At 42.7% G+C, this 18,412-nt stretch overlaps 2 protein-coding genes across 7 annotated transcripts in view; one reads left to right on the top strand and one right to left on the bottom strand.

Annotated features, from left to right (window-relative positions):
* Positions 1-4: 4 nt before the first annotated feature.
* LOC6541079 (PTB domain-containing adapter protein ced-6) lies at positions 5-10,526 on the bottom strand. 3 transcript variants are annotated; one of them, XM_015159922.2, is made up of 7 exons: positions 10,288-10,526; positions 2,804-3,116; positions 1,694-2,130; positions 1,393-1,637; positions 925-1,332; positions 733-863; positions 5-673 (listed from the first exon to the last, which is right to left on the bottom strand). In XM_015159922.2, exons 1-7 carry the CDS (start codon positions 10,296-10,298, stop codon positions 614-616), a joined length of 1,605 nt encoding a protein of 534 aa, XP_015015408.1. In that variant the 5' UTR covers positions 10,299-10,526; the 3' UTR covers positions 5-613. The 3 variants fall into 3 exon arrangements, with proteins under 3 accessions (XP_015015408.1, XP_015015409.1, XP_001969199.1); XM_015159923.2 differs by lacking the exon at positions 10,288-10,526 and adding an exon at positions 6,762-7,223; XM_001969163.3 differs by lacking the exon at positions 10,288-10,526 and adding an exon at positions 6,288-6,478.
* Positions 10,527-11,457: 931 nt separating this feature from the next.
* LOC6542228 overlaps positions 11,458-18,412 on the top strand; it is a 33,058-nt gene continuing 26,103 nt past the window's right edge. For all 4 annotated transcript variants that reach the window (XM_015159543.2, XM_001969159.3, XM_026978550.1 and 1 more), the window contains exons 1-3: positions 11,458-11,962; positions 14,587-15,161; positions 15,229-15,760. In XM_015159543.2, the coding sequence (XP_015015029.1) occupies positions 11,878-11,962; positions 14,587-15,161; positions 15,229-15,760 (1,192 nt within the window). In that variant the 5' untranslated portion in view covers positions 11,458-11,877. The remainder of the gene's footprint in view (positions 11,963-14,586; positions 15,162-15,228; positions 15,761-18,412) is intronic.

Genomic DNA, 18,412 nt, shown 5'->3' with positions numbered 1-18,412 from the left:
GGAGTTTTCTTTTAGGCACTACATTTTATTCTTTACATACACAATAATAATAGTAATAATAATATTTCTCTATATTGCATCAATAACATTAAATATTGTTCATTTCGCTTTAATTCTCCTCATATTTCGGCTCTATACAGTAATCGATTCATTTGCTTCTGGTTATGTCTTTATAATTATTTTATACAAAATTCTCACATTCAGTTAGCATTGTTTAGCATTTTTCACATTTATCACTCGTTAACATTTTTTCTTTCGCTTTACTTGACCATCAATTAATCTATTCAACTACAGCAACAAATTGATACATTTAAACAAAGTGCTTTGCGGTTGTTGGTGGTGCTCTTTTGATCTTGACCTCAGAATATTATAATATTTATAATTATAATAATAGTAGAATTCATAATATGCAATATAAAATCGACAAAAATCAATGATAATAAATACAATACAATATATAAACAATAATACACATTAAATAAATCGAATTGCAATTGGATTGGAATGCATGTGAATCGGAGCAACATAGAAGGATTAACGATGAGACAAACTTTTGGAATGTCATAAAGTTCCAATCATGTTGAAGTGTGAAAATGGCCTTGGTAGCACCGCTCTACTTGCGTAGGGGATCCAAACTCTCCAGGGAGAAGTCGTCAAGGTTTAGCTGATTTTGCTTTAAGTGTATTAACATATTAATGCTGACTTACAGCCGGTAATTGCAACAAAACTCACCTTGAAAATGGTCGGTCCATTGTTCAATTCGAAAGGATCCGAACCGAATAGATCTGTGTTGCCATTCAGACCGTTGCCCGTTGTCACCGAGTTTAGGCGCCTGGGAGCGGCAATCTTTGGCGGAGGGGCCACTGTGAAATGAAAACCGATCATAAGTAACTTTTTAGCTTAGATGTGCATTAATAAACATACACAATGGCGGCGTTATGTTCAGCTCGCTGGAAAAGCCACTGCTGTTAATGCTGTTGTTATTGCTCGTTATCAGTAAGCTGCTGTTGTTATTTTGGAGCTTATGGTCGTTGTTGTTGGAAAACAAATGCTGACCGAAGCTATTGGCCGGCTCGAAGCCGAACAGATTGCTTATCGCATTCCGACCAGTGCTTCCGCTGTCCTGATTCTCATCCGCGCGCGGATCGAAATCACTATCGGAATCGGAGTTCAGCAACAGCTCGTCCATCTTTTGGCTGTTGCTCTTGCCGCCGATGCTGATCTGACTGGACAAATTGTTCCGCGGCGGGACAATGGGCAAGAACGAGCTGGGCGACGCTGAGTGGGTCGATGCTGTGGTGGAATTGGTGTCGATTAGCAGCTTTTCATCATCTGAAATACAATTTGGAATACAGTTATTTGTGAACGACAAAAAGTTGAGTAAAATTTTACCTAGCTTGCCGTTGCTCAGGGCTTCGCTGGCCACCTCGATTCCATTCTGGGACTCTATGGTGAGTGGTGCTTCCAGGATATCCTTGATTCCCAGATTGAAGAGCAGGGCATCTAGCTCGGCCTTTGGCAATTTGGCGGAAACTTCTCGCAGTCGCTCCTTGTAAACGTTGACAGTTTGCTGCAGATGATTTATCTGTTGCTGCGCCTTGCTCAGATTCGTCTTTTCGGTGCTATCCATGTACTTTCTGTCAATAAAAGGCAGTCAATAAAATGGCTTGAGTAAAACTGCCAAGTAACCCACCTGTAGGCCAAATCAAAGGCCTGACCAATGGTCAGCGTGATATCCGAGGCCAATTTGTTTGAAATGAAGACAAAGCACTCGTGGCTCTCCTCGACTTTGGCACTACCATCGCCATTTCCGTTCGCATGGCCATTTGTCGCCGGATCACTGCCGTCCCGCGTCTTCACCGTCTTGGCAATGAAGCTGAAGAACTTCTTCACACCCTTCTCGTCCGCACAATACGAAATGTTGTACAGCGGAAACTGGTGGAGGATCTTGTGGGTGCGCGGCTCCTGAATTGCCACGCCCTTGATGCTAATGGTGATCTCAAGCTTCTTAAACTTCTCCTGGGTGCCCGTCTCCGCCTTCTTCATCTGCTGGGCAAACTGCAGCTTCCGAATGGCCTCCTTGACCACCTCAATCCCTTTGGGCTGATCCACGCTCAGGTTACCAAAGAACTGCAAACGGAAAGCATCGACATGCAATAAAAATATTATTTTCGTATTGAAACTACTTTTTAAACTATTTCGTTTTACGTCAGGCTTTTGAAAAGGAATTTGCCTATTAAAGGAAAAATATGTTTTCTCTGAAAAAAATGTGTTCGATTTTACGGTCGACTTAAAACTTGGAAATACAATTGCTTTCAACTAAAACGAAGTTATTTGACTTTGCTTGGTACTAGGTTTCATCATAAAAGGAATGTTAGGTATGTTAGTTACATATACTTTAAATTTATTTAGTTATTATTAACCGTAGTTATTGAGTATGTAATAAAAAAAAATGTATTTACTAATGTCTACACAGTGAGCTATCAAAATTTAAGGCACTAGGAAAACGATAAATATAAAATTAGGTACATGGGTATGTATGTGTTTATCAATAAACAAAAATGTGTAAAAGAGACTTTATATAAAGTTTATGGCCATTCAATCTAAACTGATGCTGTATTGATGCTGCATGTTTTAAGTACGTATTCGTTTTCTTTTTCACTTTGAGGTATAAATAACTCTTTCTTGGTGTCCGAGTTATGGAAGGTTTCTAAAGACACCACAATGAAGCGAAATCGACGGTGATGTTTCTCGCCATGTACCGCCTATCGGGGTCGTCACAGGTGGGTTGTCCCTTGCTCACCTTGACTAGATAGACCGCGTGTCCGCTGATGAGCTGCTCCGGCGTGTGCAGCCAGTTGCGCTTGCCGTTCTTGGCCTCGCTTTTGGCATCCCCGTTGCTGTTGCTGCCAGTGCCGCCGCCACTGATGTTGTTGCCCCCGTCGGCGGCGTCCTTGTCCTTGTCCTGCTGCTGCTGCTTGCTGCTGTTCTGCTTGTTCCAGAACTTCAGTTGGGCCATCTTGGCCGCCGCCTTGCTGCCACCAGACGTCCCGCCGCTGTTGGCTGGCTGATAAGGCATTGTTGTGGTCGGCGCCGTTTTTAAGCGTTTGAGGGAGCTGCAATGGGAATCAGAATTGGCAAATGAGCTGCGAATTGAACTTTGCCCGTCGCCGGCATTGTTGGGTTTTTCCTCTCGGATCCCTCGAGTATAAAATACACTGTGCATACAAATACCAGCTGCCGCTGTACTGCTAATTATCGTTATACAACCAACTAAATCTGAATGTATTCTTTTGGCTAATTGCAAATCGTGTTCAGAGAGAGGGACAGCAAAGAATCTACTGTGCTCGCTGGGAGAGGGGGAGATTGGGATTCATGAAAGCCAATCCCATCTGCGTCATCGCAGACTAAAACCTGATTTATTTGTTGCCTTCGTCAGCTGTCGAGATCGGTGCACTTGGACCTACATAGACACTTCTATAAAAATATACACACCGCAGCCTTACACATAGAAAAAATAACATTCAGCCAATTCAATTTAATACTCTTAAGCGTGTAGAAAATAAGCGTGATTCTAGGAAGTTTAAATCACTTATTTATCAACCTTGAAGTACAAATTTTGGCATCTTTCAAATCGACCAACAAAGCAAATCGATGCTGTTTAAGCGGGCACTGAAGTGTGTTATTTGATTAATTGCTTATTTATTAAGAGTTTAGACGGCTTTAGATGGATTTCTTGGGGGCGTGAGGAGCCTAGAGTAATGTTACATTTGAGTATAAAAACCAAATTAATAAATTTGATTGTTTCCTCATAAAAAATTATAAAACATTAATTGCCTTAAAGCTAATTAGTTAAGTCCCAAAAATTCATCAATAAGTGTTACGCAGCCAGTAACTGTGACTGGTTTGTCATTTTTCCAGACTACGGAACTCACGCATTTTGAGTGACGAAACGGACTGTATGGATATAAGTACATAGAAATGCACTCAAACAGTCGTCATTGTGCAAAGACAATACGGCAACAGTTTCTCAGAAGTAAAAACCACAAAAACGAAAACAAAAAAAAACATAAACCGAAATTAGAACAAAGTCGCTAAGCTAAGCTGAGCTCACACCGGATCAAAGTCACACCTTGTGGACAGAAATGATGTGACGAACGGATTTTTGTGAGTTAGTTCTTTCGTGCAATTCTCACATTTCGTGCCGTTTCATAATTAAGAAAAATCTTGCAAAAAATTAATGAAGCTCTGCTGGTTTTTTGGCTCTCTTTTCCTTTGTTTGGCGCTTGCATGTGTGTATTTTACGGGTTTGATTTATTTGGCTTTGGCCAAAAAGGAGGGAAGAGCGGTGGGGGATTGCGACCGGGGATTTCGTTAGGCAATCGCACAAAAGCGAAAGCTAAATTGGCCAAAAACGGCAAACGACGCCGATGACGACAGCCCTGGTTATAAAATACAAAATTCGAAAATAGCACAACGCTTGGCTTTCGTAGCTAAAAATCAAAAAACAAAGACCCGAAGCACCCTGTGCCCCCACAATTGTGCGCAATTACCCCAACAACTATGTATGTATGTACGTGTGTACATACATTTTCTAAAAGACAAACAAAAGATAATGTCTACAACTAAGCCGCAAATATGCATATGTTTATGTACTCGTACAAGTCGTTGTGCTACGCACATATCTACATACATTGTATATGTATATATAAATTTAAAAAAATACAGCCAATTCGCGGAAGTGATTCTCCGCATATTATAGCACTTAGGGATTCCGCCCCACAATACATCCCGCATCATTCGGAATGCAGACTGCGTGCCAGATCTGGCCGTATATCGTCTAAATTGATATTAGCCGACGAGAGCAACTTGACACTATTTCTCTGTGGCTGTCACTTTACAGAAATTGTGCAGATAATAGAGGGTTTTCTTATGTAGTATTTCGCAATCAGCTTTTTGGAGGGCGTTTTTATATGATTTCCTTCAGTACAAAGTACATCATATGTATATGCCTTCAGATTTAATTTCATTAGTTTGAAACTTGTATTCAAAACTGTATCCAAATAGATTGAGATGAAATTAATAACACAATTGTGAAATATGAAATGTAAGCATATGTATATCATGTTTCCAGACCATACTAAAAGTCAAATTTCTTTAATAAACTGATGTTTTATCTTTATGTTGTAGAACCACTTAAGGTTAAACAATCAACTTTTATGTTATAGAGGTAGCAAAGGTTTTTTATATGTATATTGCTAACTAGTTGTTTGCTGGTGAAACTAAAGGTACCCTCCAAAACTCCTTCTAAACAATAAATATGCATAAGCTTCAATCACCTCCAAACTTTACAAGACTTAGCTAGGAAGAAGCCAAGTTGCCAGCCCTAATTACTGAATTTCCAGCGACTGCGATTAGACAACGACAACGTTGTGTGTACTTACACATCAGATATGTATGCAAATGCGGTAAGAGAATGTGGATGAGGGAGGGGGTGATGGAGGCGGAGCGGGGGAGGAGCGAAATTTAAATTCAATTGGGCCTGCGCACTGACTGTGAAATTATTGTGAACCATTTTCGGTACTCCATTTCCACTCTCTTTGCTGACTTGTGTTTTTTCAGTTTTAGTTTTATGGCTTTATGTTGCCATGTGTTTACGGGCATTTTCTTTCCATGCTGGCCAGACACTTTCTTTGCCGTTTTGCAGTCTTTTTTCGGGCGGCATTCAACAGGTGTTTGGGCAACACAAGGCATTGCACAAGGCTAACAAAAACAAACAAACAAACTAAAGCGTCGGTGTTTTTTTTTCAACTTTCATAATTAGCAGAAGCTGAAGCTGGGACACGCGGACCTTGCGTGCTTATTTCCCATTGTGCGTGACTGTTTCTCTAAGTGTACACAGAAAAAAACAGGTGTATATACATTCGTTAAATCCGCACGAAAATTTAGAGCTGTGCATCAGCAACGCTTCTAGGAAATGTTTACAAATATTATCTGAATGTTAAAAAGAGATCCGAGATAATAAGGCTTCGTGATGAATAAAAACCATTCATTCAAATAAATCAATTAAAATCTCATTAGCATACAGCTGATCGTAAAATTCCTAACAAGTTCGGTCGAGGCTCTACATTTTTTCTTTCTGTGTCCTAGTTTGAAAGCCAATGCTATAAGCACAACATGGGATTTTATTAGGCACTCTGGCACACAAAACGCTATGTAGTTTCAGTGAATATTGTAATTGCTTTATGAGCACTTTTGCTTTTGCTCTTGGCTTTCTGCACGCATACCGTTACAAGTGGAAGGAGAAGTAGGAGTAGGAGGACCAGGCACAGTCACAGGCACAGGCACTACAATTCACCGCTATTTCTGGAGCGCCACGGCGCCAAACACAAACGAACGCGACGGGAGACAGCAGCGAATAGCACAACAAAAAAGCTGGGCTCCAACTTTTTCAAGTCGATTCGTTTTAATTCACTCGAGAGAGCCGGAGATAGAGAGCGCGAGCGCCGACATGAGAGATAAACAATCGTAGAGATTAAAGATGGAAAGCAATGGTGATTTGTAATTTTAATTTTTCAAGTGCCATTAAAATTAAACAAAGACTTTGTTTCTAGCTCTAGCCGTTTCGATCTCGCGTTATCCTCACACTCAACGCTCTCTGCCTTTGCTCTCTCTTTCTCTCTTGACCTGCCTTTGGCTAATGACTTTGCAGAAAATAACGTTTAAAGCGCGACTTTGGATGTATTTAATAGCTCACTTACTTTTGCCAAACTATTTACGCCTGTTTTCACTCGTTATGCTCGCCTTGTTCGTTGATTAAAATAATTTGTGCAGCTTGTAGTATTACTTCTTATTTTCCAACTGCACGCGAGACGAAAACAAAATCACAACAACAACAAGAATGGCGTGATGCTGGCGGGGAGAGTTTAAAAGACAACGGTTTAGTTTTATTTTTATGTTTTCGCGCGCTCTCTCTCTCTCTCTCTTTTTCTCAGCTTTCAAGCTGAACTGCGCAAATTTACACGGTAACACAGCAGCAACAACAACAACGACCAGCGACAACAACAACAGTGTGCTATATGGAATATCCTTTGCACCTTCACGGTCCGCTACTTCGATTTACCGATCACGAGCCCATCAACGAACTGACTGGCTTGGCAGCGATTGCCATTGCGACCAAAACACGGCTCTCCAAGCTGCGCAGTCGAAATTGGTATCGCCTGGCTCTCTCTCTCTCTCTGTCCGGCTTGGATGCACTTCCAGAGAGAGCAGAGGCTTCAGATGCAAAACTAGTTATGGGACAGAAAAGGTCGGCTAGGGGGAAGTTGGTGGGCGCCCTACACCAAATGATTCATCTGTTAATGGGAACATATTTTTGTAGAAGCAAAAGTTTAAGAGAAAGAGATAATAATAATAATTTTGGAAAATAACAATAATTTTTTTATTTATCGTTAACAAAAAATCGCTTGTAACAAAAAAATAAACATTCACTATGAACAAAGTGAACGCTATATTAAAAATTTATTTGGAAAGTGCGTATTTGTACGTTGAAGAAGGAATATAAATATTTAACTATTAATTTCAATGCTTGGGGCATTTTTAAAATAGGTGATTATAACCGTTTAATAAGGGTTTTACTTTTTAGTTAGAAAATTAGGACATTTGAACTTGAAGTCGTTGTGCCTCACTAAAAGACCTACCATTTTTGAGTAGGTGAGAACGTGATCGGCTGTAGTTTTCTCTTTTGCGGTTGGAGCCTCACTGCCACACAAACATATGTCCGCTTAGTAATGCCTGCATGTGTGTGTGTGGGTATTTCTGCTTATTTACCTGTTGCTTTTCAATTGTTTCAGATTTTGCCAGAAAAATGATTTTTCACAAATGCCAGAACATACGGTATTGTCTCGAGATTCCACCGAAGTGCTTTTGGCCAATTAAAATTACGGCAACAGGTGGGGCAAGTGCTCTTACACGCACACACACAGACATAACCTGGCGTTTACCTGTATGTGTGCTTGTAATCTCGACCTGACGTAAAAACAAAGACACAGCATTGCCGTTGTTTTTGTTATAAGCCGCAGAAGACGAAGAAGCAGAAGCTGCTTCGAGAAAAATATATTTATTTTCGTAATACGTAATTCGTAATTTCTGGGGCTGTTTGGCCGCTTCAAATACAAATTGCAATAAAACTGGTTCCCCAAGTCAACCATATATCATGTATCAGGATTTTGATTATTGTTGTCGTTATACGTTGTCCAATTGTTGCTTTCGTCGCTGCCGTGGCGTTGTTATTGTTTTGTTGCATGCCTTGCATTTTTCTAGTACACATTTTCCTTTTCCATTTTGCCACATTTTAGCTGCAGTCCCTTCCCCTTTGACTGCCCCTCTCCCTTCACCAACCAAAATGAAACCGGCTTGACATAAAGGAGTGTGCGTGAGGAGGCTATGTGTGTGTGTGGGCCATAGCAATTGTAGTTTCAGTTTGGATGCAGGCACTGTGGAATGCAAAAGCCGTTTAGCAAAATAAATTGGCGTGAAAGCCTAAAAACCACAAATATGTAGGTAATGGTATTTAAGATTTAATAGCTGTTCGGTTTCTAGGTAACCGATATTGCAAGCTGTAAATGTCGTTGAAACACTCAACAGCTTTTTAAAGATCAAATGAGTTTTAGTAGGAAATACTTCACTAATATCCTAAATTCTTTGTAGGTATTTGTAGCATGTGCTCCTTGTGGAACTTTAACTCTGCTGTCCCTATTAGCCTTTCGGCCCACTGTACTCTCCTTGTCGTTTTGCTGCATATGCATGTATGCACATGTATGTATGTACGTACAAATTTCCCACACCCGCTCTCTGTCACCGCGATCTCTCTTTATCTTTATCTCTTCGCCGGACTTTTAAGCTCCTGTTTCGGCTTTCCTCTCCACTCAATATTGGACATTTACAGTTAGAGGCCGCTCGCTGCCCGCTGTAATTTGATTACCAGTTTCCCTTCCGCCGGCCAAAAGGAAAACTACGAATGGCTTTTCATTGAGAGATTTTCCCGTGCAGCAACAGGGTGACCTATGCCAGGATCGCCAGCGGATAAATGCAATGCAATTTGGTGGGCTTTCCAAACTGAAAAATTGCTGGTTCTTAAATCTTTGAATCGTTTATTTTAGCGTGTACAGTATTGGCCACCAAGAACGTAAAAGGGCTGAGCGCAACTGGCAGCCATCAACTTGGTTCAATGTGCACTTATTGAGGGGGCGTCCGATCGGCCCCTTATTTGCAAGTAATAATGGCATTTAAAAACTCGCAATTGCATTTTGATCGGGGTTCGGGCTTCGGGGTCTCTATCAAATTGTTATCGTCGCCAAGGGGCGTTGACTGCGGATGTTCGCTGGGGGAGGGGAGCGCTGAGGGGGCGTGTCTTCGAGTTTTGTCGCACATGACGTTATCTTGGCGTCGTTTTCATCAGCGCAGCAAGAGAGTTCAAAGGCCCAATGAGCCAAATAAAATGCATGAAACCAGAAAATACGTTTCTCACTCATTGTTTTATAAGGCGAAATGTCATTAAATGGTATTGTAAATATTTGTGCGCTGCGATCAAATGGCAGCCGAAGCCTGTTATTCTTGTTGCTTTGCAGCTCGTAGGAACGTGCTGGTATTTTTCAAGCGCAATCGCCCGCTTTTTTCCCTCTGGGTTTTGCTTTTGGTTTTGGTTTTCAGTTTTCAGTTTTTCAGCTTTTTCAGAGCCTGGGTGCGGAGCCGGTGTCATCAGCATAATTTACGTGCCGATGCCCGCCCAGCCGAGTGTCACGTTTCCACCTCGCGCTCCTTATCACATGTCGTTGGGCAGGGGAATTCAAATGCAGGCAATCAAACGCGGGGAGTACTGTCAAAGTGCCACAAAATGCATATAAATATGAAACACAAAGCATTTGCAGCTTTCCATTAGTTCCAATGATTAATTTTATACCTGTAGATAGACTTAGCATTATATTGTTTTAAATAAATATATGTATCTGAATCGCTGTTTTGAAAAGTGTAACTTAATCACGCCATTGTCTAAGTTGACTTTGAAATTTGGCCAGAAGATCATATTAAAATATCCTAACTGAATATGGATTTTGAAGCAGGTTTCATAGGAGCAGCTTTAAAAAGTGTACGTTAGCATAATTATGTTTTATATACGTAAATATAGAGACAAATATAATTATCTCTGGGAGCCCGGGTTCTTGGGGTGCGGGCTCATTGAGGGGGTTTTCCCTGTGCTTGCAAATGAGCAGCGCTTATCTCGTTTACCTCTTGATCATCGCTTATCAGCGGGGCCCTGAACGCCCCCATAAAGGCACGACACACATACGCAAGCCTCACGCACACGGACCTGCACACATTTCGAGTAATTCAATTATTTTGTGTATTATTTTCAATGTGCAACAAAAGCGACAATAAAATAACAAGCCCGCGGCAATACAGCCCGACTTATCACCGCGTCGCCGCTGTTGTTGCAATGCTTGTTGCTGATGTTGTCGTCGATTTCAAACTGGCACTGACTGGCACTGGCACACAGCGATGGCAATTATTCTGTGTTCGCTTCAGTCGCCGCCCGTTGATTTTGATAGAGCCAGAGCCCCGGAGACTTCCGCTGGTCGTGGTGGCGGAGGGGGCCGAGGGGGAGGCGGAAAACCGCGGGGTCGGCTGCTGGAAAAATCCAAGGAAAGTTCGGCGAAAGTCGCTGCCTATCAAAGATAGGCACTCAAGGGCTGTGCGTATATATATTTTGATAGCAGAACAACTTACAATACACATATCTTATATACAAAATGAACCACTTTAATCGGGTATTGACATTTACTTCCCATTTGCATGCTTTTGTTGAGAGATTTTGACATAAAACTGCAACTACACTTTATGAAGCTAAAAACAAGGGGGTAAATAGGATTGAACTGAGCTGAACTAGTCTGTTACGAGTCGATCAAAGTACTGATACAGGAAAGGACTCTTTAGTTGCTTCAGTGTAAGGACTCATAGGCATACTTGAGGATACGTAACTTTCTTGCAGCGCATTAGTTCGGTTTTCGAGAGAAACATGGAACCCAATCGAATAATATAAGCAATATGAATGGCTTTCGGTACATTCAACCGAAAGAAAATAATTATAAAACGCATCCAAATAAAGAATGACAGAATTTTACATTTTTAAATTGGCGCCATATATTCGATAATTCAACTGTGCAGCTGCCATCTTGACTTCTACAGCAATCAGTGTACGACCGATACACCGATAAATTTCACTCTTGGGGTGCTGCCAGATGGCCAGATATATTTTAAGCTAACTTTATGGATCAATAGATTTAAGCTCGTTAAAGTTACATTGTTTTTGATTTGTAAAGTATTTTTGTTTACTTTTATATAAAGTTATACATTAAAAAGAATACAAACTCATTGTCGTTCAGTTTCGAGGGAGCTCGCCCTTTCCAGCTTCTGGCAACTCTGCCGTCATATGTTTAACAGTTTGACATGCACACAGTTTTGGAGTAACTCAAAATATTTTCGCTATCGTTTTTTTTTAATAATTTCGTGTGTGAAACGGTGATATTATTGATTTTTGTTGCATTTTATGCATCGTCCAGCTGGAGCACATCGAAATCCGCCAAAGGACTCCACGGCTGGCGCTCAGGGAGGCAGTGAAAAAGTTTTGTTTACCTTTTTTCGATATCCCAGAGTTCTGCGATTTCGGTGCCACTGTGTGCGTGTGCGAGAGCCCATGTTACCTGTGTGTGTGTGCGAGCTGGTGTGCAAAAATGAAAATGCATTCTCAATAAAGCAAAATAAATGTGCCAACCGCTAAGAGAGTAGTGCATTCTAAAATTGGTAGTTAAAGCTGCGCACATGGAAAATGTGCCCGATATTTCCACCAGCGCTTCGTCCTCTTCAACTTCTACTTCTAATTCAACTTCCACACTGAAACTCCAAAGTAAGTAATCCCCAACTCCCACTCCCCCTCCTCCGCCCACACCTCTTCTTGTACATATGTATGTGTATGTAAGCTATATCTGTGCTGTAGCACCCGTTTCTCCCGATTTTCGATCTGATAACCGTGCTCTCCTCGATATCGGTTTTCCAATTAGTTATTATTTTGTTGTGTTTCGCTTTGCGCTGCGTTTTGTTTTCACGCTGTTTGGGGCTTTCTTTGGGCCGTTAACCCATTGGTGGCCGCGGTGCCTTTTTACGCCTTTGCTGTCTTCACTCAAATCAAATAGTTTTTAAGGATGGGATCCTCTGTTTGGAAATTCCTATAGACACAACCAGCTGTTAACTGGCTTTTTCAAACGTAAATATGGCAACTCTGCTCTGGAAAACTGATTGGCGGGCTTACACCTTAAATTGTATCAATACCAAACTCTTAGTTGGTCATAGATTAATGAGTACAGATAAGATAAACGAAAACATTCCTTTTCCACACACAAAACTAGTTGACGTAAATGTTTATAGACAAAGATTGTTTAAAAGATTGGCGAGTGGTCAGGGTGAGTCCAAGAATATTAGTAAAATGCCTTAAACCCCGAATAGCAAAGCAATGTCTATAAACGAAGTACCAATCAGTTGCAGACTGATATAGACTATCAAAAGATTGATATGTATGTACTTCCCATTTAAAGTTCTTGGGGTTTGTTCATCTTTGATTTGTCCTCTCTCTTAACCCTTTGGCGGCTATCTATGTGCAGAATCTATTGACATATTTATCGAACTCTTTCCCCAGCTGGCAAATCTAACGCTTTTTGATTTATGCTTCTAATAAAAATTCAATAGACTTGCAATTTGTCCAGCTACCCAGAAACTTTTGTTTACCCTCCAGTTCCCAACTAAGCAAGTAGTGTAAAGCACGTGGAACACCACAGTGGGGTAAATATAACAAACTATGTTCAAAATCTTGCATTCAAATGAAATTAAAATTCATAATTTTTTTAAAAAATTTGAATATTATATGAACATGTTTTAACCGGCGGCTTTAATAGTATTTATTACTGAAAAAAAATTTGACAATACAAGAAATTACATGAATCTAAGTACAATTACAAAGAACTCTTTACCATATAAAATTTCGTTATCTTGTTCTGATGTTTTGTGCATTGTTTTTACTATATCTGGTATACATTTTATTATTTGAAGTAAGTTTTACTGCAATTAACCATTATCGCGCCCACTGTGACTGGTCCGTTGCACATCAAAAGCCGCGACGAACGCAAAAATATGCGAAGCTTCAGCCAAGAGTGTTTTATGTGTTACGCGGCTTCCCGATCCCCGCCGAGTGCCCGAATCCTGGGATCTCAGTGCTGTTGTGGCTGGTCTGCCATACATTACAATGAAGTATGTGCGCCCGAATGGATGGCCAGCCAACGGCCAAACAGCCAGTGGCCCCACCTATTCTATTCCGATCCTGGTCCAATTCAGGCGGTTTATTTTCCCTGGCGGCAGGCGACCTTTTCGCACAGACACTCCAAAGAAGGCGAAGGGGGCACCGACACTTGTCCACTTGGGGTCAAATGGTCGCATGTGGCGCTTTCTCCTGCCCGATTTTCCGCTTTTCCGCTGTTTCCCCAAAGCACAGCCGACTGAAGGCGGCGTCAACGGCTAATTATGACCCGCACGTTTTTGCGAAAACAAACACACATGATTTGGGGGTGTGGAAAGCACACGGAAGGGTGCTGGATGCAGGGGTAGGAGAAGGAGTAGGGGTTTGGGAGGCGGTAGGCGGGAGGGCAAAGCAGGGGAGCCGGACAAGTGTTTAGGCTACATTTCGAAATGTTTCCGGCGCGCACTTTACGTTCCGTGTCGCCTTCAGCCTTGAGAGTCTATATTTGGCAACGCATGCCAGGGCAGAGACCCCCATTCGCCTACACCCCTGAACGTACCCCATTACTTTCTCCTCCTTTCTTGGCTGAAAACTCGCTGTTTGTTTGTTGCACTTTTATTGCGTTTTGTGCTGGGGCTCCTCGGCTAAGTAGTCCTTCGTCCCTGCCATAAACATGTCGTCTTTCGCTTGATTTAGCGTTTGGCTACCGCCCATCCTCCCCAATTGCTGGCCAACAAAATGGTGTGTCCGAGCCACTGACCGCTGTAGGCATACGCGGCGTATACGTAATGCTCGACATCCCTTTCAGTCCATTTTTACGGGCCCTGGGAAAGTGCAACAATGGGAGCCACGCCTCCTGCCCTGTCACATGCCCTTCTAATGCAAAGCTTTCCAAACTCGATCAAGATGGAGTCATAAATCTTGCGCCCCTCATGAAGTTTCCATTGAATCTGCATACAATGGGGCTGTCCGCTTTTTGGGGCCACTCGAAATTGCTCAATTCAAGAAATCGAGCAAACAAAACGCTACAGTTGCACTTAAACCAAAGCTGAACCATCACAGTGCTTAGATAAATATTATAAAAATAAATAAGACTCTTTTGATACATGCAGAAGTTTAAGGATTTATCCTTAATTTAATTTGTATTTCATTTTATTATGCATGGAATTCCATATCCCTGAATTGATTACTTAAGTCTGTGGTGCAGAATTCTTTACTGATTTGCTTTTGTTATTCCTTTCCAGGCCAAATCAACTCCAAAAATGTCCTAATCCGATCGCAGAGCAGTGGCAAGCTAAGCAGCAATGAAGCAAAATCAGCAAAGCCAACAGCAACGACCAGTACAACGACGACTCTGCGAGCGGCCAAGCTCAAGATCGGGGCCATGCAACAGCAGAAGCAGCAGCAGCATCAGGCCACCAGCGGCGGCAACATCATCCTGCTGCGCGGCACCCGCAACGAGAATGGCCAGATCATCATCCAGAACAAGCAGGACATACTCAGCCTGCTCAGCGAGCAACAGCAGCAGCAGGAGAAGAGCCACTCCGCCACGGCCATCACGCTCAACCAACTGCCCACGGCCACAACGGTGGCTAGGAAGACCATTGTGCAGGGCTCGAGTGGAGCTTCGAGCGGAAGCAGCTCCACCATTTCCATTGTGGCCAACAGCAACAACAAGGAGGCCAGCAGCAACACGATCCTCTTGCAAACCCCCATCAATGCCAGTCAGCTGGAGAGTGTTCTAAAGGCCCAGGAGCGTTCCAAGCAGGCCAACGCCACGCAAACCAAGATGGTGGAGAGGCCCTTTATGCTGAAGCATGTAAGAGCGTGCTGTACTTAGACCCATTTGTGCTATATTTTGCTAACCCGTTCAATCACTCTTACAGGCCACACGCAGCTTGAGTTCCGAGAGCAACTGCGACAGCAAGTCGCCCTTTGTGCTGCAAACGCTGAAGCGTCTGGAGAAGTCTCAATCCATACTGGTCATACGCAACTCCACGGCGTCGTCCTCTGCAAGCAACACTTCCATGGCCACCTCGCCACCAAATGGCAACAGTCTTGCCACCTCGAGTATTCTAAGCGTGACGCGCACCACGAAGGCGGCCAAGGGCGTGGCAGGAGCGCTCCACAAGCTCAAGGCAGCGGCAGCCACAACAGCCACGAGCGGAGGAGCCGCTTCAGCCGCAGCAACATCATCTACGGCCACCACCATACTTAGGCTGGGCAAGAGCGCCACCACAGTGGCCATTAATGGAGGAAGCAAGCTGGAGGCAACGACGAGCACAACCACAGCGGTGGCAGCGCCGGCGACAACGACAACATCAAATAAATTGTCCAACGCGGTGACAACCGAGCAGCAGCAACAGCAGCAGCAGCAACAATCGACAACAACGCAAACGAATGTGCCACTTGGGAACGGTAAGTCTCGAGGATTTGGTATCACCGAATTTCAAATGCGGCGCATAAATTGCTGGCGGGGTTTCGGCAGGTGTTGCAGCTGCAGCTGCAGCTGCATTTGCATCGGGACCGAACAACAAAGCCTGACGCAGTCTCCTGGCTGAAGATTTCCCGGGCTTTTGTACCCCCATCTTTGTTGCCTATTTTGGTGCTCTCTCCGGGCGGCTGGCTTCTATTTTCTGTTTAGTTTCGGAATTTTCGCTGATTTACCAGGAATTCGGCGAACGTGGCCTGCCTCACAATTATTCAATTAAATCGAGGAGCGTCTTGACCGCCCCCTCGGGGGTTCAGCTGCACTCAGCTGTGAATCCCATTGATTTTAACACCCCAGTCAGTCCGCTGCTCCCTGGTGTCCGGTGCTTTGCTCTTGGCCAGGGCAAAACAAACAGCCAACAAGACACCCCTTGTTGTGTGTGTGTGCCGTCTTCATTAGCGCTGTGTGCGCTGAGTAACAAGTTGCGAGTTATCAGAAAGTTTCCACCAGCTTCGGCAAGTGGAGGCCGGCTCAATGATTTCTTAAGCAACACAAAAAAAAAAAAAATAAATAAAAGCAATGGAAACAAATCCATTCCTGTGAACCCAAAGTTTTCAAGACTTTCAATGATTCCAATTTGAGGCAATTGAAAGTTGCAACGCAACTTGGGAAATTATTAGGCCGTCTTTCGAAATATACACATGCTAAAAAGCCTAATTCGACATATTGAAGTCATTTGTGGCAGCTTGCCTTTGACCTTTTGAATATCTTGTCTATTAATATCATATCTATTAAACTCTTTTTGATACTAAGCTGAAATATCCCCATGAACGCTTATGAACTGGAGAATATATTTAATAATCATTTCAACTGGTTCAACTACCTTGAGGACCCTGCCCGTGCATTTTGGCCCAGCTTAATAAATATCCAGTAAGGTCCTTGGAGATCGAAGAGAGCAGATTAGCCAAGTCGACAACTCGAAAACGTTTGGCGAGCAACGCCCTGGGAAACGGCAATCTCAATGTGCTGAGGTCCACAGAAAAGGCGGCATTTGAAATATTCGTGGGGGAGCAGTGATGATTATTGCACTCGAAACACGAGTGTCGTCTTGGCCAGCGATTCTGCTGACAGGCCAAATCGATGGGCGAAGTGTCTAAGTGATTTTTAAGCCTGATTCGAGTTATGGCCAAAGGCAACATACCGTTCTGTGGGGGTGTCGGGCTGTTGAGCTGTCGACATATTGGAAAGCTCAAGTATTGCTGATGTTTCAATTGCCAGTCGACTGTACATATATCCGTGTTGAATGCAGACATTTAGAAGATCTCTATCTGATTTGCAGTTAAACAAAAGCAAAAGCAAAGCGGCCAAAAAAACTCGCTGAACAGGCGACTTTGGCCGCTTGCATTTTATTGATAAAACTTTTGCCGGCTCTGAATTTAAAATATTTTAATTTAGTTTGGCTTTAGTTTTTCGGCACCAGTTGTTGTTCCTCCTGTTATCCTATCATATTTGCCATGGCCATTAGCTAAAAGGCGGCCAACCTTCAAAAAAAGAAACAAAAAAACAAAAAATGGAAAAAAGAAAACTGAAAACTGAAATAAAGCCACGAAATTTGCCTTTCGGTGAGGTCCTCTATCACATTTTTTTTCGCCCGAAAGGCAAGCAAATTAAACAAATTACCCCCCACACACATGTGGATCGGATCCGTGAGATACTTTTGCATGCAAGTCAAGTCGAAAAGAGGAGTTCTAAAAAGCGTTCAGAAAAAGCGTTACAATTCGCTTTCCACTTTTTGTGCATTTTTCTTCAAAAATCCTTTTGGACGAGCCTTGTGTGCTTCATTATCATTATTTGAGTCCGTTTCTCTGTCTCTTTCCTTGAGCACATAATTGCCAAGAGAAATAAAAAAGTTTCCGCTTTGTTTTGCACAAAACTTTTGCATTTCCGTTGTTATGAAACTTGAGCGCGTCCAAAAAAAGAAAAAAAAAGAAGGGAAAGATATGGCAGTGAGTGCCAGAAATGAGTGAAAAAAATTGGCCGAAAAAGAAAGAATAGGGCCGACAACAATCTTTTCGTGTGAGTTAAATTGCAAAATATGATGGCCGGCGCCTGGCACCACTTCACACAGGGCTAAAAAAGAAGACGAGGGGCAAACCGGTGGATTCCAGAAAGGTGTCGTCCTGTAGGTGGCTAATTAGATAACACTGGGCCTAATTTGACGCTGCCACGCCCACCTTTTTCTGTACGCCCTTGCTTTTCACTTGTTTTTCCTTTGCGGACACACACACACACACACACACAGGACACCTCGTTTGATTATTGTGTCAAAGTCCTGCCACTTGTTTTCTTTGCTCTTTTACCCAGTTTTAGTCCGTGTTTGCCATGCCCTGATTTGCTTTGGCCATTTGTGCCGCATTTCATTTAGAACTCTAATCACACATTATTTTCCCAAAATCGTTTTCCTTTTTTTCGGATGCTTAGTCAAGCGAGGCTGCAGTTTAGTTGCAGAGCGCGAGTGGGAACACATCTCTGACGTCTCTTTTTCAATACAGCAGTCACAGTTTACTACACTTAATAATAAAGTGAAAAAACGCACTTTTCAGAAGTGAATGCGTTGCGTCTTCCTACCTACAATCTGC

The sequence above is a fragment of the Drosophila erecta genome, unplaced genomic scaffold (genome assembly GCF_003286155.1).
Source record: "Drosophila erecta strain 14021-0224.00,06,07 unplaced genomic scaffold, DereRS2 tig00000055-arrow-pilon, whole genome shotgun sequence".
Classification (NCBI taxonomy): domain Eukaryota; kingdom Metazoa; phylum Arthropoda; class Insecta; order Diptera; family Drosophilidae; genus Drosophila; species Drosophila erecta.
The sequence above is the reverse complement of the archived record's forward strand: the minus strand, read 5'-3'. Positions and strand labels throughout refer to the sequence as shown.

Bases quoted from the DNA above. Each gene is read 5' to 3' on its own strand.
- LOC6541079 (XM_015159922.2), bottom strand. The intron at 2,131-2,803 runs GTGAGCAAGGGA...TTCCGTTTGCAG, and splicing joins ACGCGGTCTATCTAGTCAAG to TTCTTTGGTAACCTGAGCGT. The intron at 674-732 runs GTGAGTTTTGTT...ATACACTTAAAG, and splicing joins ATGGACCGACCATTTTCAAG to CAAAATCAGCTAAACCTTGA.